This window comes from Bos grunniens, chromosome 17, assembly GCF_055505025.1.
Source record: "Bos grunniens cultivar Pamir isolate PY7600 chromosome 17, Bosgru_T2T1.0, whole genome shotgun sequence".
In the NCBI taxonomy this organism is placed as follows: domain Eukaryota; kingdom Metazoa; phylum Chordata; class Mammalia; order Artiodactyla; family Bovidae; genus Bos; species Bos grunniens.
This window is the reverse complement of record NC_141181.1, coordinates 4495282-4519407: the sequence shown is the minus strand read 5'-3', so window position 1 is coordinate 4519407 and position 24126 is coordinate 4495282. Positions and strand designations below refer to the sequence as shown.

Sequence of the window (24126 nt, the reverse complement as noted above, 5' to 3'; positions counted from 1 at the left end):
GTTAAATTTCCATAACAGATGGAAAGTCTGAAAGAAGTGACCTGAGTTAGTCTGGGAAGGAGAGATGAAACAATAAAAATGAGAAAAAGACCGAACGTTACAGTGCTAACTAGTAATTGTGAAATTAGTATTATTGACACCTAACTCTGTTTTTCACTTACTCTTTCCATTTAAGCAAGTAGGAGGTTGTGGTGGTGGGCTCTTTGGAGGTGAGTGAGGCACTTGCCCAGGCTTTAGTACATCTCGGATTATACCCATAATCTCGGTTCATGTAAAGCCAGAGACGCCACTTTCCAGAGCAGACAAAGGCTCAGTTAAAGGCGGTTTGTTATCACAGGATAAGAGGGTAAGAGGACGGACAGTGGCAGTCTGCCCTCAGCCCGCCTCCTGCCTCTGCTTTGCTGCTGTGGTCTGAACAGATGCCCATGCACCTGTGGATACTAGGCTTTGGGCTGTGTGTTAAGGGCTGCTAGGACAAATAATAAGACCTGTAGTCTCTTAAGAGCTTACAGTGTGGTTGTTGAACTAGACCAGGTAATTACAACACTATGAACTGCTTTTATATACCTTCATTAGCAAATATTTACTGAGTCTAGGGTCCCATTCTAGCTACTAGGGAATAGCAGTAAACCAAAAAAAAAGGTCCCAGTTCCCATGGAGCTTTATCCTACTGGAATGAGACTTAAATGAATATGTACAGAGCTGGCTACATAATTAATAATGCCTGGTACAAAATGAAAATGCAGGACCCCTCATTCAAAAGAATGGAAAGACTTTTCCCTTCTTTCTGTGGTGTCTGTTTAAGCCTGTGGTGGTGTTTATTTGCTACGTAACGTCACAGTCCCTGGGGCAGAGGGATATTCACCTGGTGCTTGAGGACGCTCACATACACCTGAGGCTCCCACCATGACTCAGACTTGCTCCACGTGCCCAGTCATCACCCCCCTGAGAATGGAGGATGATGGGCTGTTGAGAGGGGCCAAGGATGCTAGCAGCTGTTAACTCACCCAGGGGGAAGGCAGAGAGGTGTTAGTGGGGACCGCCAACCCAGGCTTGCTAAAAGAGGGCAAGAGAGCAAGCTCTCCAGGGGAGAACTAATAGTTCAGTATCGTGAGGCTAGACAATGCTCGAGAAGAAACGATGAGAGATGAGGCAGGGTTAACAGAAAGAGTTAGTGTCCCTGTTTTCAAGGAGTTTATATCCCAGATGGAAAGATTCAAAGAGCATTAATACCTATAGTACAGAACAAATTAAGGTAGGTGTCATAAAAGAAATGTCAATAACCGTGATGGAAAAGTCCAGGTTTTCACATGTTGGGTGGGGACAAGCTCTCTCCTCTGTGTTCACCTGAGACTTCCACAAACTTCCATTCTCTTGGGCAAAAAAAAAAGATGAGTTTGTAAAGATTTTTAAATGCCAGAGAAATGTACGTACCTTTAGTGGAAATACACACACCTTTCCTCCTCTCCTGTCTCATCTTCACTGCTTCCTCACTCCCAAATGAATCATAAAGTCACATGAAATTTTTGGTTTTCCAGTGCTGAGGAAAGTTATGTTTACACTACACTGTAGCCTATTAAGTGTGAAGTAGAATTATGTCTTAAAAAACAATATACATACCATAATTTAAAAACATCACTAAAAAATACTTTAATAAATTTTTTAGAAAAAATGCTAGCCATTACCTGAGCCTTCAATGAGTTGTAGTCTTGTTGCTGGTGGAAGATCTTGCCTCCAGGGTGGTGTCTGCTGACTGATCAGGGTGGTAGTCTTGAAATAAGACAGTGAAGTCTGCTGCATTGATTCTTTAATGAATGATTTCTCTGTGGCATGTGGTGCTGTTTGATAGCATTTTACTCACAGAAAACTCCTTTCAAAATTGGAGCCAGTCCTCTCAAACTCTGCCATTGCTTGATCAACTAAGTTTATGTAATGTTCTAAATCCTTTGTTGTCATTTCAGCAGTCTTCACAGCATCTTCTCCAGGAGTAGATTCCAGCTCAAGAAACTACTTTCTTTACTCATCCATAAGAAGCAACTCCTCATTCATTCAAATTTTACCATGAATTGCAGCAATTCCGCCACATCTTCAGGCTCCACTTTGAATTCTAGCTCTCTTGCTGTTTCCAGTACATTTGTAGTTCCTTCCTCCACTGAAGGCTTAAACCGCTCAAAGTCATACAAGAGAGTTGGAATCAACTTTTCTCAAACTCCTCTTACTGTTGATAATTTTGACCTCTTCCCATAAACCACACATGCTCTTAGTGGCATCTAGAATGGTGAATCCTTTCCAGAAGGTTTTCAATTGACTTTGCCCAGATACACCACAGAAATCACTGCCTATGGCAACTATGGCCTTACAAAATGTATTTCTTAATAATGCTTGAAAGTATTATAGAAACTACTCTCTGATCCATGGACTGCAGAATGGATGTTGTGTTACCAGGCATTAAAACATTAATCTCATTGTACATCTCTGTCAGAGTTCTTGGGTGACCAGGTACATTGTCAATGAGCTGCAATATCTTGAAATAATATTTTTTCTGAGCAGTAGGTCTCAACAGTGGGTTTGAAATATTCAGTCAAACCATGTTGCGAACAGACGTGCTGTTATCCGAGCTTTGTTCTTCCGTTTACAGAGCAGAGGCAGCGCAGATCGAGCATGATTCTTCAGGGCCCTAGAATTTTCAGATGGTGGGTGAGCACTGGCTTTGACTTAAAGTCACCAGCTACATTAGCCCCTAATAAGAGTGTCGGCCTGTCCTTTGAAGCCAGGCCTCATGAACCAACCTCGGCCAGCTTCAAACTTGTCTTCTGCAGCTTCCTCACCTCTCTCAGCCTTCAGGGAATTGAGGAGGTTTACAACCTTGCCATGGAGAAGGCAATGGCACCCCATTGCCTTTTTAATCATTTTTAATGATTAAATTTTTTTAATCACTTTTTAATCATTATTCTATCTGTTATGGTGACCTGTAATCATTGATGCTACTATTGTTAATTGCTTTAGGACACTATGAACCATGCCCATACTAAGACAGAAGACTTAACTGATATGTGTTGTGTGTGTTCTGACTGCTCCACCGACCAACCGGCCATTTCCTCATCTTTCTGTCTCCCCTTAGGGCTCCCTCTTCCCTCAGACAAAACAATATTGAAGCTAGGCCAGTTACTAACCTTAAAATGGCTTCTAAGTGTTCAAGTGAAAGGAAGAGTCACAAGTCTCTCACTTTAAATCAAAAGCTAGGAGTGATTAAGCTTAGTGAGGAAGGCATGTCGGGAGCAGAGACAGGCTGAAACTAAGTTCTCCTTCACCAAACAGCGAAGTTGTGGGTGCAAAGAAAAATTTCTTGAAGGAAATGAAAAATGCTGCTCCAGTGAACACGTGAATGATGAGGAAGCGGAACAGCCTTCTTGCTGATGTGGAGAAAGTCTGAGGGATCCGGAGAGACAACCAAAGCAGCTACATTCCCTAAAGCCAAAGCCTAGTCTATGGCAAGGTTGTAAGCTATGCTAAGTCACTTCAGTCGTGTCCAACTCTGTGTGACCCCGTAGACGTCAGCCCACGAGGCTCCCCCATCCCTGGGATTCTCCAGGCAAGAACACTGGAGTGGGTTGCCAGTTCCTTCTCCAATGCAGGAAAGTGAAAAGTGAAAGTGAAGTTGCTCAGTCATGTCCGACTCTTAGCGACCCCATGGACTGCAGCCCACCAGGCTCCTCCGTCCATGGGATTTTCCAGGCAAGAGTACTGGAGTGGGTTGCCATTGCCTTCTCCAACAGAGCAGCCTGGTAGGCTACAATCCGTGGGGTCACAAGAGTCCGACATGACTTAGTGACTAAACCACCATCAGATTCCTGGTCTAGAAGAAAAGTTGTGGGTAACAGATGGGCATGTCCCTTTGGGCCTGCACACTCCTTGGCCGTGGGGAGTGATGTGGCTGGAGTGGGGCCAACATGCCCCTCTACAGAGTAAGGTCTAGGGCAAGTGGCAGTCACCCAGATGGAAGGGCAGCACTGCCTGGAACATAAAGGCCACACTGAAAGGAGTGGTTCATCCTCAAAGGTGTCTGGTTCATCCTCACGTTCTCTGCAGGCACAGATATTCAAATTTTTTTAAATGAAATTAATGTGTGCTTAAGGGTTTTGTAAAACACCAATCTGTTTAATAAACCAATGCCATTTGAGTACTATAACAAATGCTAGGTGGTGGATACTTGATCCAAATTCATGATGCTACAAATATGTATTTGCTTTCATACTCAGCTTATATACTACCTCTTCCTGGAGAATCCATGGACGGAGGAGCCTGGTAGGCTGCAGTCCATGGGGTTGCTAGGAGTCGGACACGACTGAGCGACTTCCCTTTCACTTTCCACTTTCATGCATTGGAGAAGGAAATGGCAATCCACTCCAGTGTTCTTGCCTGGAGAACGCCAGGGACGGCGGAGCCTGGTGGGCTGCCATCTCTGGGGTCGCACAGAGTTGGACATGACTGAAGTGACTTAGCAGCAGCCTGCCCCATAATATTGCAAAACTTGGAGCATCTCAAGACATCTGAATGGTCTATCAGATAGTTTCAGAACTCTGTTGGTGAAAATAGTAAATGGGAAAGCACTACTCGATGCAAATATATAGATTTTTCCAAATAAAATATCCTTTGTTTTTTCACCTGAAAGCCATATCTAGTTATCCCTAAGCCAATGACTAGGTGACGTTCTTGGAAACCTGGTAATTTATTTAATATACATTTATTGAGTGTCCATCATGTGTCAGGCACTTTATTAAGCCTTGGTGATACCAAATGGTTGGCTCAGTTTTTGCCACAGAAAGGAGTTTGATATTAGAGGGAAGCTGTCCAAGTAAATAATTACAAAGTGAATCGGGGTGCTGTGATAAAACTGTACAGAGATCCTATCTTGTGGGGAGGTGTGAGGAAGCAGAAAAAGACTCAGAGGCCTACCTGAGCATTTAAAGGATGGAAGAATGGGAATGGCTTGTGGGATTTTACTTCCCTGACCAGGGATTGAACCCAGGCCATGGCAGTGAAAGCGCTAAGTCCTAACCTTACTGGACCAAAGAGGATTTCCCAAGAAAGGCTGTTCTTGATGGAGCAGAAGGTATGGCAGTCTGAGAGCAGATAAGGTAAGTTCAGTTCAATTCAGCCACTCAGTCGTGTCAGACTCTTTGGGACCCCATGAACTGCAGCATGCCAGGCCTCCGTGTTCATCACCAACTCCCAGAGTTTACTCAAACTCATGTCCATTGAGTCAGTGATGCCATCCAACCATCTCATCCTCTGTCCCCTTCTCTCACCTTCAATCTTTCCCAGCATCAGGGTCTTTTCAAATGAGTCAGCTCTTCGCATTAGGTGGCCAAAGTACAGGAGTTTCAACTTCAACATCAGTCCTTCCAATAAACACCCAGGACTGATCTCCTTTAGAATGGACTGGTTGGATCTCCTTGCAGTCCAAGGAACTCTCAAGAATCTTCTCCCACACCACAGTTAAAAAGCATCAATTCTTCAGCGCTCAGCTTTCTTCATAATCCAACTCTCACATCCATACATGACTACTGGAAAAACCATAGCTTTGATAACATGGGCCTTTGTTGGCAAAGTAATGTCTCTGCTTTTTAATATGGTTAAATCTTCCTACAAATGCCACCTTTATTCTGACAACTTCATATAAACACCAGTATAGTTGTTTAATATTTGTCTTAAATATCACTTTAATTTTTTACTGACATACTTATTTTCGATGTATCTTGAGCAATGCATGAGAAATCTAGGGTCATTGTGCATGCATGTGTGCTCAGTCGTAGCCAACTCTTTGTGACCCCGTGGACTGTAGCCCACCAGGCTCCTCTGTCCATGGGATTTTCCAGGCAAGAATACTGGAGCAGGTTGCCATTTCCTCCTCCAGGGGATCTTCTCCACCCAGGGATCGAAACTGCATCTCTTGTGTCTCCTGCATTGGCGGGTGGATTCTTTATCACTGTACCACCTAGGAAGCCCTTTGAAAAATCTAGGGTATGGTGCATTAATTATACATTTTCTAGTACTAATATTAAAACATTAAATGGATAGCCTTTTATTATTTTAAAATCATCTTACATACCATCAACAGAATTATACTGAACTCTAGGAAAGACCAAATTAATGGAACTCGAAGTAATTCAATATATCCTTATCCTGCTTCTGTCAGAAGCAACAGGAGATGCTGTTACCGAGTCTAAGCTCATACTGCTCACTGCACAACATGCCAGTAATCAAGAGACAATGTGTTGGGGTGAGAAATTGGCTTTATTCAATAAAGTGACTTTATTCAAAAAGCCAGCAAACCGAGAAGATGGTGGGCTTGTGCCCCAAGGACCAATCGTGCCTGAGTTAGAATTCAGGTTCCTTTTCTACTAAAGGGCTTCCCTGGTGGCTCAAAGGTTAAAGCGTCTGCCCACAATGTGGGAGACCTGGGTTCGATCCCTGGGTCGGGAAGATCCCCTGGAGAAGGAAATGGTAACCCACTCCAGTATTCTTGCCTGGAGAATCCCATGGACAGAGGAGCCTGGTGGGCTACAGTCCACAGGGTCGCAAAGAGTCGGACACGACTGAGCGACTTCACTTTTCTACTAAAAGAAGAGGGAGTAAAGTCAAACGCTTCCTGGTTTCCATCAGCCTCTGGAAAGTGTGAAAGTCTCTCAGTCATGTCTGACTCTTTGTGACTCCAAGAACTGTAACTGTAGTTCACCAGGCTCCTCTGTCCATGGACTTCTCCAGGCAAGAATGCTGGATGGATTGCCATTCATTCCCTTCTCTAGGGGATATCGGAGAAGGCAATGGCACCCCACTCCAGTACTTTTGCCTAGAAAATCCCATGGACAGAGGAGCCTGCTAGGCTGCAGTCCATGGGGTCGCTAGAGTCAGACACGACTGAGCGACTTCACTTTTACTTTTCACTTTCATGCATTGGAGAAGGAAATGGCAACCCACTCCAGTGTTCTTGCCTGGAGAATCCCAGGGATGGGGGAGCCTGGTGGGCTGCAGTCTATGGGGTGGCACAGAGTCGGACACGACTGAAGCGACTTAGCAGCAGCAGCAGCTAGGGGATATGCCTGACCCAGGGACCCAACCTGAGTCTCCTGCACTTTAAGCAGAGTCACCAGGGGTGTGTTAATTTCTTCCTTCTTGCAGTCATTCACAGGTGGGTCTGCTCAGGAGGTTTCCAGTGAGTTTAACATTGGTATTTTAGTTTAATGCTCATTACCTGGGAAGCAAGGTTCCCAGAGATGAGTCATTATACCCAGTTGAGCTTATAGGCAACATCCCTTTAGTTATTAATTTATAATAAGATTCAAAGGTTCGTCCCTATTACAATGCAAATTTCTAGTGAAATCATTATACTTTAAAATGGTTCAAGATAATACAATTTTCAGAATAACTGAAAAATCAGTTAATTTTCTAGCACCTTGTCAAATAATGAGGTAGCATATTTTTGACTTTTGATTTGAAATTCACTCTCTTGTATTAAAAAAAAAAAACCTAAAAGAAAGGCAAACATATAAACAAGGGGATTTTTAAAATCTGCAAAAGCAGTGCATAGCGGTAAAAGCTGGAGCATAAAATTAAGAGGAAAGAAAATCCGCCCCGGACCAGGCAAATCCGGATGGACGGAGGCAGTATTTCCTGCCCAGCGGCCAAAAGGCATCAGTTTCTTAAGGCAAACTTGGGGCGGTTTCCGCTGAGTGAAGAATGACGTCAAAGGCGAGGGCTCAAGACTTCCTCGGAAAAAAAAGTGGGATTACACTCAGCACCGAGGACGGAAAACGGAAGCAGCTGTGAGAGCCTGTCGGCCAGCCTCTGGAGCGCTGACGGGCGGGACCAAGCAGGCCCCGCCCCCAGGCTAGGCCCCGCCCACACCCGACCGGCCGCTCGCCGCCGCCGCCAGGGGTCGCTGCGCGCCGCAGGAGCGAGGGCTGGTCTTTCTTCCCCTCCTCCTCGCTGCTCCGCCCGCGGGGTGGTGTAGGCGCCAAAATCAAACCCGCCCGAGCCGGCCCCGCCCCTCGCCGCGTGCCGGTTCCGCCGCCGGAAGACAAACCGCCGGCGCCATGGTAAGAGCCGGAGGCGCGTTTCCCGGTCCACTTCCTCCCCGAGGTCCGGCCGCTTAATCCTCCGGCCGTGTGGGACCCCGGCCTGGCTGGCTCTGGGCTCCTGGGGTGGCTGCAGGGGCCGGCTCCCCGGCCGGGTCAAACGCTGCGTCCGCCCCGCGCTTTCCGGCTGCCGCTGCTCCAGTCCAAGGCAGGCATGCAGCTCCGGGACCCCCGCTTTATGCCCCCCGCGCCCTCCCGGGCGGGTTAGATTAAACGCGGAGCGTTCGAGAACGTGCCCCGAGTGTCTCAGGCTCAGCAGTCTGTCAGCAAGGCCAAGAGTCGCTTCAGAAGCCGTGTCCGGGCTCCCCGCCTCCGGCCTCCAGAAGGCGCCGCCCCCGCTTGAGAATCTTGGGGGAAGCGGCATTGAGGGCCCAAGGGCTTCGCTTGATCCCTGACGATTATTGGTTTTGTGCATTGTAGCCTGTAGAGCACATTTCAGAATTCCTCACAGTTTCTAAAGTGACCTAAAGAATCCCCACTTTATATGCCAGTTAGAGGATTTCTGTGAAAATGCTCCTTTTTTACTGAAGGGCAGGACTCACTTCTAAAGTTGCTGTATTAGGGAAGCACCCGGGCTTCCCCGGTGGCTCAGACTGGGAAGAATCTGCCTACAATGCAGGAGACCCGGGTTGGACCCCTGGGTGGGAAAGCCACCCCCCCCACCCCCACCCCCCCAGAGAAGAGAATGGCAACCCACTCCAGTGTTCTTGGCTGGAGAATTCCATGGACAGAGGAGCTTGGCGGGCTGCAGTCCATTGGGTGACAGAGTCTGACACGGCTGAGCACGCTCATGAAACTGCACTGACTTGGTCAGACGTGGTCTTGTGTGGCCCAGTGAGTTCTGTCTTGGTTAGGTTCCAAACCATCTCTTTGTTTTTGCGAGTTTAATGTCTTTCTGCTCATCAAATCATTTTCATAAACCTTCAGAGTTTCTACTCTCGCTGCCCCCCCCCCCGCCCCTTTCTGTTAGCAGAGAATCAACGTCTAATGAAATGGATCAAAGATTTTACTTTCGTATTTAAGTGGCCGTTATTTTGCCAAGCTAGTGGTGGATGGGGATCTAGGTTGTTCAGTGTTTATTTGAAGGTAATTGTCCAGATGTAATCATAACTGATAACGGCTTCTTTGTGGTTAGACTAACAGCCCAGCCACCTGGGCATACAGTGATGTTGGAAGCCAAACAAGCACACACTTAAATCTGGTACCAATGCGCCCTCATAGATTTCTGTTTATAGTTATTAGCCAGATACAACTGACTACTGCGTTAACTTTTTTTGTTTTTGTCTTTTTACCGACTGACTCTACACCTGCATCACCTTCTAATAGTAAATAGTTTAATTTGCCTTTAACTCTTTTCTGATGTTTACCTCTGGTAATGGAGAAACATGAAACAAAATTTTTTGTAAGAGACGTATTTCCCACTTTTCATGTATCATTAAGAAATAAGTTTAGTGTTATACAAAGATAACCTTTCTTCTCTTTCCTGATTGTTAATTAATTGCTGGTTGCTTCAGTTTGGTTATGCTTGCTGGGTAGACAATTGTTTTAAGTCCAAGCATGTTTTTGAAATTAGAGATAGGTGTTGTGGTCTGCCACTTATGAGGGCAGCAGCTATCATCTGCTTTTAATTTTTCAAAATTTTACTAGTGATCAACAGGGCTGACTTTAGGATTTCTTTTTTTTTTTTTGGACTGCACAGCATGTAGGATCTTAATTCCCTGACAAGGAATCGAAACTGCCTCCTGCAGTGGAAGCGCTGGGTCCCAAATCACTGGCCTTTCAGGGAATTCCTGACTTTAGGATTTTTTTAACTTATAATAAGAGAAGATTCCTTTCATTTTCCTAAAGTCAAGTGTTGAGTGAATCTCTAACTTACACTTTCAGGAGATTTCCTTTCATCTTAAATTTTACGTGAGCCCTTGTTGATTTTTTTGGAGAAATTTCTAAATGTGAAGTAATGTGGCATCCTTTTACATTAGTTATTTTAACTCTGGCCATGATACTCTCCTACCGTGGTTAGTAATAAACATTCTTTGTAGTGGTTAAGGAGAGTGATGAATAAATTAGCCTGAAACCAATGTTAATGGATGATAACGTGTGTGCATGCTAAGTCGCTTCAGTTGTGTCCGACTCTTTGTGACCCCATGCATCGTAGCCCGCCAGGCTCCTCTGTCCGTGGGATTCTCCACGCAAGAATACTGGAGTGGGTTGCCATGCCCTCCAGGGATTTCCTGACCCAGGGAACAAAGCCGTGTGTCCTGTGTCTCCTGCATTGGCAGGCAGGATCTTTTCCACTGGTGCCACCTGGGGAGCTCCTCCGTGTTTCTTGAGTCACTTTCATAAGCTGCTGAGCTGAGTGATAAGCGCTTTCCTCAAACTGTGCCCTCAGGACGCTAGGTTCTCCCCATTGCCTGCCTCTGTGTGGCAAATTCTTGCGGAGCCCAGGCTCTCTCAAGGAACAGTTTGTAACACCAACGTGTTAGGAGCCTTTTCGAAAGCATTAGATCTCTTTCCAGTGATGCAGCCACAGACTGAAGCCCTAGGAGCCCCGCAGTGCCCCTAACTTAACCTCCAGATTCTAGGCTGAGAAAAACTGTTTTCTCAATCCTGGGGCACATATAATCCCATAATAGCCCCCGTTTCCCCCTACCCCTGTGTGCCCTTCCCTCCGCCTCCCCAATGGCAGCTGCTAGTTTGTTCTCTTTATCTGGGAGTCTGCTGCTTTTTTGTTTTGTTGACTAGTTGTATTTTCTAGATTCCACATTTAAGTGTTATCATATATTTGTCTTTCTTTGACTTATTTCACTTAGCCTTCCAAGTCGGTCCATGTTGCTGCTTTTTTATGATCGAGTCATAAGAGTCTGTGTGTGTGTGTGTGTGTGTGTGTATACACCACATCTTTATCCATTCATCCTTGAGGGACACAGGTTACTTCCATATCTTGACAAATGTAAATAATGCTACGATGAGCATTGGGGTGCGTGTATCTTTTTGAATTTGTGCTTCTTTGGGATATATACACACAGGAGTGGAATTGCTGGATTATATTTTTAGTTTTTTGAGAAAGCTCTGTACTGTTTTCCACAGATTTTGCACCAGTATACATTCCCACTGAAGTATACGAGGGTTCCCTTTTCCCCACATCCTCACCAGCATTTGTTATTCGCGGTCTTTTTGATAATGGCCGTTCTGACAGGTGTGGTGAGTATCTCACTGTGGTTTTGATTTGCATGAGAGGAAAGTGTTTTAGGTAGAACAGCATTTTGTAAAAGCACAGAGGGAATTCCCCGGTGGCCCAGTGGTTGGGAATCTGTGCTTTCGCTGCAGAGGGCCCAGGTTCAATCCCAGGTCACACAAGCTGCGCCTTATGGCACGGGACCCAAAAAAGGCACAGAAATGGGAAAGAGCATGCTGCAGGTGGAGAACTACAAGTGGTTTTTGTATTACAGCTTAACTTGCGTAGCTTTTCGTGTTATGGTAAACTTGAGGTGGGGAGTGAACATGTGAGAGGTAGGTTGGGGTCAGATGGTAGAGAGCCTTGTCTGTCATTCGAGGGTGACTGGAAACTCCTGGATGCTTGGCAGCCACTGAAAAGTTTTAAGCAAGGGAGAGGCATCGTTAGATTTGCCTTTTGACAGCATGGAATGTGGCCTTGGAGGGACAGAGTGTGGTGAGCAGACTGCAGATCTAAAGTAGGCCTGAGCTTAGGTGGAGGCATGAGGGGTGGAGCAGACAGGATAGATTTGAGAAACAGCTTAGCACGGAGATTGGCAGGACTTGGTAACTGGTTGGATGTGAAATGGAGATGAAGGAGTCTAGGGTGATGGCCAGGCCTCTGGCTTGGGTAACAAGTGGCGTTGAACTGAACTCAGGATCCAGAAGAGCAGGTTTGGAAGGAGGTGTGGGAGAGGAAGAGGTCAGTTTAGACTTCAAGTTTGAGGCTGTTCAGCAGGCAGGTAATTAAATGTGATTGGAGTTCAGGCCCCCATCTAGCCCAGGGATGTAAAGGTTTGAGGTCTTAGCATGAAAACAGGTAAGATCAAAGAAAGAATATGAGGGGATCAATAGAGAAAGAACCTGGGGAACTGCAGTATTTGAGAATGAACAGAGGGAAAAGAGAGAAATATTAACTTTGAAGCTACTTATTTTACCTATATAATCATCAAGGAATACTGGATAATTTGCTGTGAAAATGAGTGTGTGCGTTTCTAGGCTGTATATTCTGGAATGCATTCACAACGGCAATTCCAAATTCCTTTCTTAACTTCAGATTGGCTAAAGAGTAGGATAATAATCTCCTGAAGTAGGCTTTTATTTTCTACTTGCATATGTTTTCCTTGCTCCTGTCTGCCCTCCACAATGCCATGTTACTCTGACTCCCTGTTTTAGAAATTGCCCTGTCGCTTCTCAGTTGCCTGGACAGTCAGCCTGCTGTAATCTGGCCCCAGACAACCTCTCTCATCTCATCTGCCACTCCCTGTACACCCTCATTCGTTTGATAAGCATCCCTAAGTGTTTGTCTCTCTGGAGCATTCTATGAACTTCCATAACCCTGTGCCTGTGTGTGGTCTGTCCAGGATACCCTCTTCACTGTTTCTCAACTTGCCAAAATCCCACTCATCTCTTGCCTCCCGAGCTAACCCTTCTCTCTTTCCTGGGTAGAATTAATTCATTCTGTCTTGGATAGCAATTTATGCATGTACCTGTTCATCAATGAGAAGCATTTTATGGCTGTTTATTTTCTTTGAGAGATTAACTCTTTTGAAGGTAGATACAGTGATTTATTGATCACTTGATACATATTGAATTTCTACAAAATGCCAGACTGTCTCAGCCACAGTTGTTGTTGTTATAGTGGCAGCACCTACCACGAGGCCTGGCTATGAGATTTATTAACCCTCTTGTCTCAGACGAGATCGTGCATTATTTCTAATAATGTTTCGAACCAAGTTGTCTTAAAAAGCATTGGTTTTTGGTTTTAAAGCAGTTTACTTTTTAACTTTTATGCCTAACTTTTGTGCTTTAGTCGAAGAAAAAAGGACTAAGTGCAGAGGAAAAGAGAACCCGCATGATGGAAATATTTTATGAGACGGTAAGTTGTTTCCCTTAAGATTTTTAGTACTTTGTGCAATTTTCTCTGTAAGTATATGCCATCCAGTGTTAACTGTACCTTTTCACTAGAAATCAATACCGACCAATTTCCTGAAGAATGAGTAAAATTCAGCCAACATTTGTGGTTCCTGTGGGCTGTGGAGCATGAAAGAACCCTATCCCAGTGTTTGTAGAGTCTCTCCTATTCAGGGGCTTCCCTGATAGCTCAGTTGGTAAATAGCTCCTGCCTGCAATGCAGGAGACCTGGGTTCGATTCCTGGGTCGGGAAGACCCCCTGGAGAAGGAATAGGCTACCCACTCCAGTATTCTTGGTCTTCCCTTGTGGCTCAGCTGGTAAAGAATCCGCCTGCAATGCGGGAGACTTGGGTTCAATCCCTGGGTTGAGAAGATCCCATGGAGAAGGGAACGGCTACACACTCCAGTATTCTGGCCTGGAGAATTCCGTGGACTCTACAGTCCATGGACTCGCAAAGAGTCAGACACGACTGAGCGACTTTCACTTTTCTGTGCAGACTGCCCTACCCTCTGGCACCATAATTTTTTTTATCTTTATATTGGAGCATAGTTGACTAACAGAGCTGTGTGAGTTTCAGGTACAGCAGAGTGATTTGTTTATACATATACAGGGATCTCCCTTACGGCATAGAGGGACAACTGCTTAGATGGACTCCTGTGCCAAACACTGCAGGAGCATGAGTCTCAATGCAGTGGCTCAGGAAAGGCTTCACAGCACCTTTAAAACGGGAAGGGTGGTATTTGCTAAGCAGATGATCAGAGAAGTTGTGGACAGAAGAAACTTGTGTTACTGCTTGGTCTCACATCTTGTTTTTTTCACATTAATTATGCTGCTGTATATTGTTCACTTATATCTGGATATGAGATTTATTAATAGTAATAACAGCCCCAAAATATGTATTAAGGACTTAGAACAAGGTTGGAAACTTTTCTAGAATCTGTAGACATAACAATGAAGTAGATGGACAAAGGCCATGCCCTCATGGAGCTTCGATTCTAATTCAGGGAAGCAGAAAAGTGATGCTAATGTTTTGATGTTCCTGAAACAGGGTAACAGTGTAATAGAGTCTAACGGGATGCAAGGAAGACACTCTTCTAAGTACCTTGCACATATGAGCTCATTTAATCCTTACAATTACCTCAGGAAGGAACAGACTGCATTATCAGATCAGATCAGTCGCTCAGTCGTGTCCGACTCTTTGCGACCCCATGAAATCACAGCACGCCAGGCCTCCCTGTCCATCACCAACTCCCAGAGTTCACTCAGACTCACGTCCATCGAGTCAGTGATGCCATCCAGCCATCTCATCCTCTGTCGTCCCCTTCTCCTCCTGCCCCCAATCCCTCCCAGCATCAGAGTCTTTTCCAATGAGTCAACTCTTCGCATGAAGTGGCCAAAGTACTGGAGTTTCAGCTTTAGCATCATTCCTTCCAAAGAAATCCCAGGGCTGATCTCCTTCAGAATGGACTGGTTGGATCTCCTTGCAGTCCAAGGGACTCTCAAGAGTCTTCTCCAACACCACAGTTCAAAAGCATCAATTCTTCAGCGCTCAGTCTTCTTCACAGTCTAACTCTCACATCCATACATGACCACAGGAAAAACCATAGCCTTGGCTAGGGTTGCATTATATTGTCCCTATTTTATAGATACAGAATCCAGAGGTGTAGGAAGTTTAGTTCATTTGCCCTGGAGCTAGTAGGTGATGGAGCTAAGATTCTAACCTGGGTGTCTAGCTACAGCATCATTAAACACTGTGGTGTACTACTGACCTGGGCAAGGATTTGTTGAGGGAATGGTTTCAAGGATTAACTTTTGCCATATAATCCTAGATTTTAAAACACAATTCATATTTTTTTCACAATTCATTATGACCTTAATATCTAATTACTGGTAACAGTGCTTTCTAGATGTTTTTGTCATCAAGTGATGTCAAAGAATTTTGTGCCTTAGTTGTCAAATATTGATGCAAAGAAAATTATAACATGATTTGTAAATCTACAATTACAGCATAAAAATAACTGCCATGGATTGTTACCCCTTTTGTTGATAACAATCTGTACAAATAGTTCAGTAATTTTAACATCATAGGTCCAACCTATTTAAACTTGTAGATCGTGTTTTATAGAAACTAACTTAAGACTTGGAGTATGGGAGACAGACGAAAAATATGCTACAGATAAACTTGTTACAAAGCTTCTGGCTGGATAAACAAGTATGAAATAAACCCACAGTCCCTTGTCTACAGAACAAGAGTCCAGTAAGCCCTGAAAACTAAAAAGTGCTTTAACAAGCTAGCCAAACCTAACCCTGACTAACATAAGACGGTCACATTTATTATCTGAATATTTGTATGTTTTGCTGCAGAAATGTTCATATGTGATATACTGTAAGTGTTCTGCCATACACTATATGTGTCCCGTATTACCCTTCTAAACTTCAGAAAGTTCCAGTCAGGAGCACAGCTTTCTCCAAAATTGTGGCACGAACTATAGACCTTTGAGTTTTATAGCTATCATCCACATATGAAAAATGGAGTATTCTTTGAAATGTCGACGTAACCTAAGCCTTAAGTCTCTTGACTACATTCATATTTAAATGCTTTAAAGCATACATTATATAAATTAATGCCTACATTTTATTAACCCAGTTATGGGCAGCTCCATATAGCGTGATGATAGTTCAGAGCTTATGTATTATTTTTCTTCACTGATTAAATGCAACTCATACTAGCAGACTGGATACTATAAAGGAGGAAGGAGCACGTCAGCCACTTTTTGTGTTTTCTCAGTTTTCCACAGAATACACCACTGAATTAATTTTAATTCTGCTAATGCGTATTAGGCATGTACATCTTCTGTGTGATGCTAATGTAACAAAGATAAATAAGGCAGCAAAGGCCTTCCCTTTAGGAGGACACGGATGCTTTTCTGTCTCTGAAAAACTTATCTTATTGTCCCCTTTCCATGGTCATGTATCAAAATCAGAAACATGGATTAATTAATCCATTCAGCAAATAAGCATCTATTAATTTCCAGGCATAGTTCTAGATACATTATTGAACAAAATAGAAAAAAACATACTGTTTTTATCATTTAACATTTCAGTGGCCCTTAGATTTCCACCTCAGTGTGGATAGCAGGGTCTTCCCAGGTGGCTCAATGGTAAAGAAATCACCTGCTGATGCAAGAGACCCAGGTTCAATCCCTGGGTCAGGAAGATCCCTGGAGGAGGAAATGGCAGCCCACTCCAGGATTCTTGCCTGGGAGATCCCATGGGCAGAGGAGCCTGGCGGGCTGCAGTCCATAGGGTCAGAAAGAGCTGGACACAACTGAGCACACAGGCGCACACGTGGGCATCACGTTCGGTCTGCTTCAGTGTGGAGTGTGTCACCAGACTCCTTTATTCAGTTGTGTACTTCTCATTTCCAAGCCGGTTGGTGATCATTTATTTGTGTTTTGGTTTCTCCATATGTATATAAGGATTCCTCCATACACATACATATTAATACGTATGCACACACTTTGCCTCACTTGATAGCATTATGTTGGTAACTTAATTGAAAGATAGTATAATCTGCAAGTTTTCAAATACCGCTGGGTAGTATCCAGTATAGAATATTATCTTGAGGCTCTGAAAGATTAAATATGATGCCATACTATTTCATTTTTCATGTTCTTGCCAGAAAACTTTAGTCTTTAATATCAGGCTCACCATAGTGATTTCTTCCTGGATTGTACCTGACTCAGATTTAGAGTTCTTGACCCTATCCCTGACTTGTTGTGGAAGCTTGCATAAGTTAATGTTGCACATATAAATCAGTTAAATAATGGTAGGTATAATTATGGTAGATGCAAATAATGATAGCTATAGTGTATAATTTTTTTTTAATGTGATATGTTTTTCTATAGGAGTAATATCAGAAAGGCCTACCATTTGTGGTAAACCAATGACATTCTTATTTCCTTTTACAAGGAGTTATCAATGCAGCACATCTCGTTATTTGCATAGATAGTGCTTTATTCCTATAATGGGTAAAAGGTAAAATAATTATAGTAGGTTTTTTTTAAGTAAATCTAAGGTTAGATTAATAAAAATTTCTCTTGTGGTTTTGGTAGTGTCTATGTATGTTTATGTAAACATAACTGTTTATGTATACATTTATGAACTTTACTGAAATTTTTTTAGGTCTGGGGTAAATAATTCAACAGTAGTTCTCAGACATTAATATATAAATATTCACCTCAAATGCACATAGCTGGTTAGCCATTTGTTTATGTTTTTATTTTTTTATGATATGTTCATGTAATGTTGGGGCTTCCCTATACTACTACTACTACTACTAAGTCGCTTCAGTCGTGTCCGACTCTGTTCGACCACAAAGACGGCAGCCCATGAGGCTCCCCCATCCCTGGGATTCTCCAGGCAAGAACACTGGAGTGGGTTGCCATTTCCTTCTCCAGTGCATGAAAGTGGAAAGTGAAAGTGAAGTCGCTCAGTCATGTCCGACTCTTCGCGACCCCATGGACTGCAGCCCACCAGGCTCCTCTGTCCATGGGATTCTCCAGGCAAGAGAACTGGAGTGGGGTGCCACTGGGGCTTCCCTATAGTCAGACAGTAAAGAATCTGCTTGTAGTGCAGGAGACCTGGGTTCAATCCCTGGGTCAGGAAGATCCCCTGGAGAAGAAAATGACAATCTACCTCAGTATTCTTGCCTGGAAAACTCCATGGACAGAGGAGCCTGGAGAGCTACAGTCCATGGAGTTGCAGAGTCAGCCATGACTAAGTGACTAACACTATTACTACTATACAAGTCTCTGCTCTTTTTCAAATTCTTTTTCCATTCAGGTTATTACGGAATATTGAGCAGAGTTCCTTATGCTGTACAGTTGCTTCTTGTTGGTTATCTCTTTTAAATGTAGTAGAATGTACGTGTCAGTCCCAAACTCCAGTCTGCCCCTCCTCTCCACCCTTCCCCCAGTAACCATAAGTTTGTTTTCTAAGTCTGTGAGTCTGTTTCTGTTTTGTAAATAAGTTCATTTGAATCTTTTTTTTTTAGATTGCCCCTATAAGCAGCATCATATGATACCTATGACATTTGTCTTTCTTTCAGACCTATTTCATTTAGTATGATTATCTCTAGGTCCATCCATGGTGCTGCAAATGACATTATTTCATTCTTTTTAATGGCCAAGTAATATTCCGTTGTATATATGTACTACATCTTGTTTATCCATTCATCTCTCAGTGGACATTTAGGTTGCTTCCATGTCTTCTTGGCTATCGTAAACAGTACTGTAATGAATATTGGGGTGCATGTATCCTTTTGGGCCATGTTTTTCTCCGGATGTATGCCCAGGAGTGGGATTGCTGGATCATATGGTAGTTCTATCTTAGTTTCTTAGGGAACCTCCATGCTGTTTTCCATTATGGCATAATTATCTTTCTGAAGTATATATTTAATTGTGTCCACTTTTGCCTGAAAAAAATAATGATAATAGCTCACATCTATTGAGCTCTTCCTGGGTGCACACCACTGTTTTAAGCACTTGGTGTATTTATCTGATTTTATCATTTTTAACCCTCTGAAATCACTACTATTGTTATCCTCATTCTATAGACCTGGACTTCTGAGATAACAGCATAAAATACCAGCCCTGTGGCTCAAAAAAGAAGACATCTCAAATAAAGAAGTGGTAGTAATAAAACTAGGATCAGATCAGATCAGATCAGTCGCTCAGTCGTGTCCCACTCTTTGTGAACCCATGAAATCACAGCACGCCAGGCCTCCCTGTCCATCACCAACTCCCAGAGTTCACTCAGACTCACGTCCATCGAGTCAGTGATGCCATCCAGCCATCTCATCCTCTGTTGTCCCCTTCTCCTCCTGCCCCCAATCCCTCCCAGCTTCAGAGTCTTTTCCAGTGAGTCAACTCTTCGCATCAGGTGGCCAAAGTACTGGAGTTTCAGCTTTAGCATCATTCCTTCCAAAGAAATCCCAGGGCTGATCTCCTTCAGAATGGACTGGTTGGATCTCCTTGCAGTCCAAGGGACTCTCAAGAGTCTTCTCCAACACCACAGTTCAAAAGCATCAATTCTTCAGCGCTCAGCTTTCTTCACAGTCCAACTCTCACATCCATACACGACCACAGGAAAAACCATAGCCTTGACTAGACGAACCTTTGTTGGCAAAGCAATGTCTCTGCTTTTGAATATGCTATCTAGGTTGGCCATAACTTTCCTTCCAAGAAGTAAGCGTCTTTTAATTTCATGGCTGCAGTCACCATCTGCAGTGATTTTGGAGCCCAGAAAAATAAAGTCTGACACTATTTCCACTGTTTCCCCATCTATTTCCCATGAAGTGATGGGACCAGATGCCATGATCTTCCTTTTCTGAAGCCAAACTTTAAGCCAACTTTTTCACTCTCCACTTTCCCTTTCATCAAGAGGCTTTTTAATTCCTCTTCACTTTCTGCCATAAGGGTGGTGTCATCTGCATATCTGAGGTTATTGATATTTCTCCCGGCAATCTTGATTCCGGCTTGTGTTTTTTCCAGTCCAGCATTTCTCACGATGTACTCTGCATAGAAGTTAAATAAACAGGATGACAATATACAGCCTTGACGTACTCCTTTTCCTATTTGGAAGCAGTCTGTTGTTCCATGTCCAGTTCTAACTGTTGCTTCCTGACCTGCATACAGATTTCTCAAGAGGCAGGTCAGGTGGTCTGGTATTCCCATGTTTTTCAGAATTTTCCACAGTTGATTGTGATCCACACAGTCAAAGGCTTTGGCCTAGTCAATAAAGCAGAAATAGATGTTTTTCTGGGACTCTCTTGCTTTTTCCATGATCCAGCAGATGTTGGCAATTTGATCTCTGGTTCCTCTGCCTTTTCTAAAACCAGGTTGAACATCAGGAAGTTCATGGTTCACATATTGCTGAAGCCTGGCTTGGAGAATGTTGAGCATTACTTTACTAGCGTGTGAGATGAGTGCAATTGTGCGGTAGTTTGAGCATTCTTTGGCATTGCCTTTCTTTGGGATTGGAATGAAAACTGACCTTGTCCAGTCCTGTGGCCACTGCTGAGTTTTCCAAATTTGCTGGCATATTGAGTGCAGCACTTTCACAGCATCATCTTTCAGGATTTGGAATAGCTGAACTGGAATTCCATCACCTCCACTAGCTTTGTTCGTAGTGATGCTTTCTAAGGCCCACTTGACTTCACATTCCAGGATGTCTGGCTCTAGGTCAGTGATCACAGCATTGTGATTATCTGGGTCATGAAGCTCTTTTTTGTACAGTTCTTCTGTGTATTCTTGCCATCTCTTCTTAATATCTTCTGCTAGGTCCATACCATTTCTGTCCTTTATCAAGCCCACCTTCGTATGAAATGTTCCTTTGGTATCTCTGATTTTCTTGAAGAGACCTCTAGTCTTTCCCATTCTGTTGTTTTCCTCTATTTCTTTGCATTGATCACTGAAGAAGGCTTTCTTATCTCTTCTTGCTATCCTTTGGAACTCTGCATTCAGATGTTTATATCTTTCCTTTTCTCCTTTGCTTTTCGCTTCTCTTCTTTTCACAGCTATTTGTAAGGCCTCCGCAGACAGCCATTTTGCTTTTTTGCATTTCTTTTCCATGGAGATGGCCCTGTCTCCTATACAATGTCACGAACCTCATTCCATAGTTCATCAGGCACTCTATCTATCAGATCTAGGCCCTTAAATCTGTTTCTCACTTCCACTGTATAATCATAAGGGATTTGATTTAGGTCATACCTGAATGGTCTAGTGGTTTTCCCTACTTTCTTCAATTTAAGTCTGAATTGGGCAATAAGGAGTTCATGGTCTGAGCCATAGTCGGCTCCTCGTCTTGTTTTTGCTGACTGTATAGAGCTTCTCCCATCTTCGGCTGCAAAGAATATAATCAATCTGATTTCAGTGTTGACCATCTGGTGATATCCATATATAGAGTCTTCTCTTGTGTTGTTGGAAGAGGGTGTTTGTTATGACCAGTCATTTTCTTTGCAAAACTCTATTAGTCTTTGCCTGCTTCATGCCGTATTCCAAGGCCAAATTAGCCTGTCACTCCAGGTGTTTCTTGACTTCCTACTTTTGCATTCCAGTCCCCTGTAATGAAAAGGACATCTTTTTTGGGTGTTAGTTCTAAAAGGCCTTGTAGGTCTTCATAGAACTGTTCAACTTCAGCTTCTTCAGTGTTACTGGTTGGGCATAGACTTGGATTACTGTGATATTGAATGGTTTGCCTTGGAAACGAACAGAGATCGTTCTGTCATTTTTGAGATTGCATCCAAGTACTGCATTTCGGACTCTTTTGTTGACCATGCTGGCCACTCCATTTCTTCTGAGGGATTCCTGCCCGCAGTAGTAGATATAATGGTCATCTGAGTTAAATTCACCCATTCCCGTCCATTTCAGTTCGCTGATTCCTAGAATGTTGACATTCACTCTTGCCATCTCTTGGAAGTTTGGAAGTTTGACCACTTCCAATTTGCTTTGATTCATGGATCTGACATTCCAGGTTCCTGTGCAATATTGCCCTTTACAGCATCGGACCTTGCTTCTATCACCAGTCACATCCACAGCTGGGTATTCTTTTTGCTTTGGCTCCATCCCTTCATTCTTTCTGGAGTTATTTCTCCACTGATCTCCAGTAGCACATTGGGTACCTACTGACCTGGGGAGTTTCTTTTTCAGTATCCTATCTTTTTGCCTTTTCATACTGTTCATGGGGTTCTCAAGGCAAGAATACTGAAGTGGTTTGCCATTCCCTTCTCCAGTGGACCACATTCTGTCAGAAAAAACTAGGATAGGATAGGATAGGATAAAAACCCAGGGAGGATCATCTGATTATAAAGACAGTGCTAAATACAGCCTCTTTACATTTGTCAGCCTGGGTGTGGTATAACATAGGGTTCCCCAGCCTCGGAGCTGGGCCACAGCAGGAGGTGAAGCAAGTGAAGCTTCTTCTGAAGCCTCGTCTAACCCTCCCCCTTGCTCTGCATCGCTCGTGTTACCTCCTAAACCCCATCTGTGGAATGATTGTCTTCCATGAAGCTGGTCCCTGGTGTCAAAAGGCTGAGAGCTGCTGGTGTAACACGTGATGTGATGCTCCCTGGACCTCCTTCCTTTATTCCAGGCATTTGTGCCTGCCACCGACAGGAAGTATGTTTGAGGTTTCTGCTCCTGTGTGGCAAAGCCAGGACTCAAACCCTGTCTCCTGGCTCCAGAGACTTTTCTTCACCATGTTGCTATATGGTGGCTTCATTTTCAGGTTAAAATCCAAACTTTCGACCTACAAAAATATTAATTTCCTATGTTTTATGTCTTGGCAGGATCTTCAAAGTCTAGCTTGGCCCAGTCTACTGGCTGTTTTCATTATTTACAAATATGAAGTAGGTGGGGAAATGGCAAAATAAAATATGAAATTTAAAATAATGATAATACTTTCATTTTGGTAATGCAGACTCTCAGTGAAACACATGAAATATTGTGAGTTTTTTTTACCTGTTTGCCCTCTAAGTGAAATCTTACAAATCTTCCTTACATATAATGACTTAATAAAAGTCATTGGCAATCCAGAACATAGCCTCATAGTTATGACTATTTATTCTGCTGAGTTGAAATATTTTTCCTATGGTCTCAGAGCCAGAAAAATATATTTAATTCCTACCAGGCAGTGGAAGGCTGGGGAGATTATTTTGTCCTTTATGATATTGTTAATTTTCTCAAATGCCAAAATTGCTGTTTCTGATTAAACATTTTCAACTCTGCTTTCTATAACATTAAGACACTGATGACTAAGATGCTGTGACTGTAACAAGTATTAGCTGGTTAAAGAAGTTAAATAATTGGTTTTTATGTAAAGATAGAATTTATTGTATTAATTGACTGATTCCAGTTCATATATTCCTATACATTTTCATTCATATGAATTGTTGCTGTTGTTGTTTGGTCACTAAATTGTGTCCCTCTCTTTGTGACCCCGTGAATGGCAGCAGGCTGGGCTTCCCTGTCCTTCACTATCTCCCTGAGTTTGCTCGAACTCATGTCCATTGAGTCAGTGGTGCCATTCCAACCATCTCATCCTCTGTTGCGCCCTTCTGCTCCTGCCCTCAATCTTTCCCAGCATCACTGTCTTTTGCAGTGAGTCAGCTCTTTGCATCAGGTGGCCAAAGTATTGGCGCTTCAGCTTCAGCAAAAGTCCTTCCAGATTCAGGGTTGATTTCCTTTAGGAATGACTGGTTTGATCTCATTGTTCATATGAATACATACATTATGTGTTCATATATTCCTATTCGTTCACATGAATACATATATAGATTTATTTGAAGTTGCTAATGTAATAGAAAAAGAATTCTTTGCCTGTTACTCTTAGGAAGACGATGGCAACAATACAACTCAGAGACAGAGGACTGGTACCCAAAGTCTGTTTTACCTAATAGCTTTGTGGCTTTAAACAGATTATTTGACTGAAGAAGCAAAAGGCTAATAGTAACTTGTACCTGCTTCACAGAGTTGGTATAGGGATTAAATGAAATCATCTGTGAAACATTACGATGCCCAGGTCATAAGTGCTTAATTAGAAGTTAATTTAGTATTATAACTGTGTGTCTTCAGTGCTATCTTTATTCATAGTTTTGATTTTGAAAGTTAGAACCATTGTGTTCTTTTCTTTATTATCTCTGTGTAATGTAGGGGAGAACCAATATTTACTTGGGACCATTTTCTTTGTTCTCTTAAATGACCACACTTCAGTTCTGAGGCTAGTTCTTTGCAAGCCTATTTCTTTACACAGCAACACCAGTGGGGCAGTTGGTATGTCTGGGGCTGTTCCTTGATGACC

The 24126-nt window shown here is 43.2% G+C and overlaps 1 protein-coding gene across 1 annotated transcript in view; it reads left to right on the top strand.

Annotated features, from left to right (window-relative positions):
• Positions 1-8049: 8049 nt before the first annotated feature.
• The window catches only part of MND1 (meiotic nuclear divisions 1), a 114993-nt gene continuing 98916 nt past the window's right edge, over positions 8050-24126 (top strand). Inside the window, exons 1-3 of the mRNA XM_086345901.1 lie at positions 8050-8099; positions 11226-11339; positions 13165-13230. Coding sequence (XP_086202027.1) covers positions 8097-8099; positions 11226-11339; positions 13165-13230 — 183 coding nt within the window. The 5' untranslated portion in view covers positions 8050-8096. The remainder of the gene's footprint in view (positions 8100-11225; positions 11340-13164; positions 13231-24126) is intronic.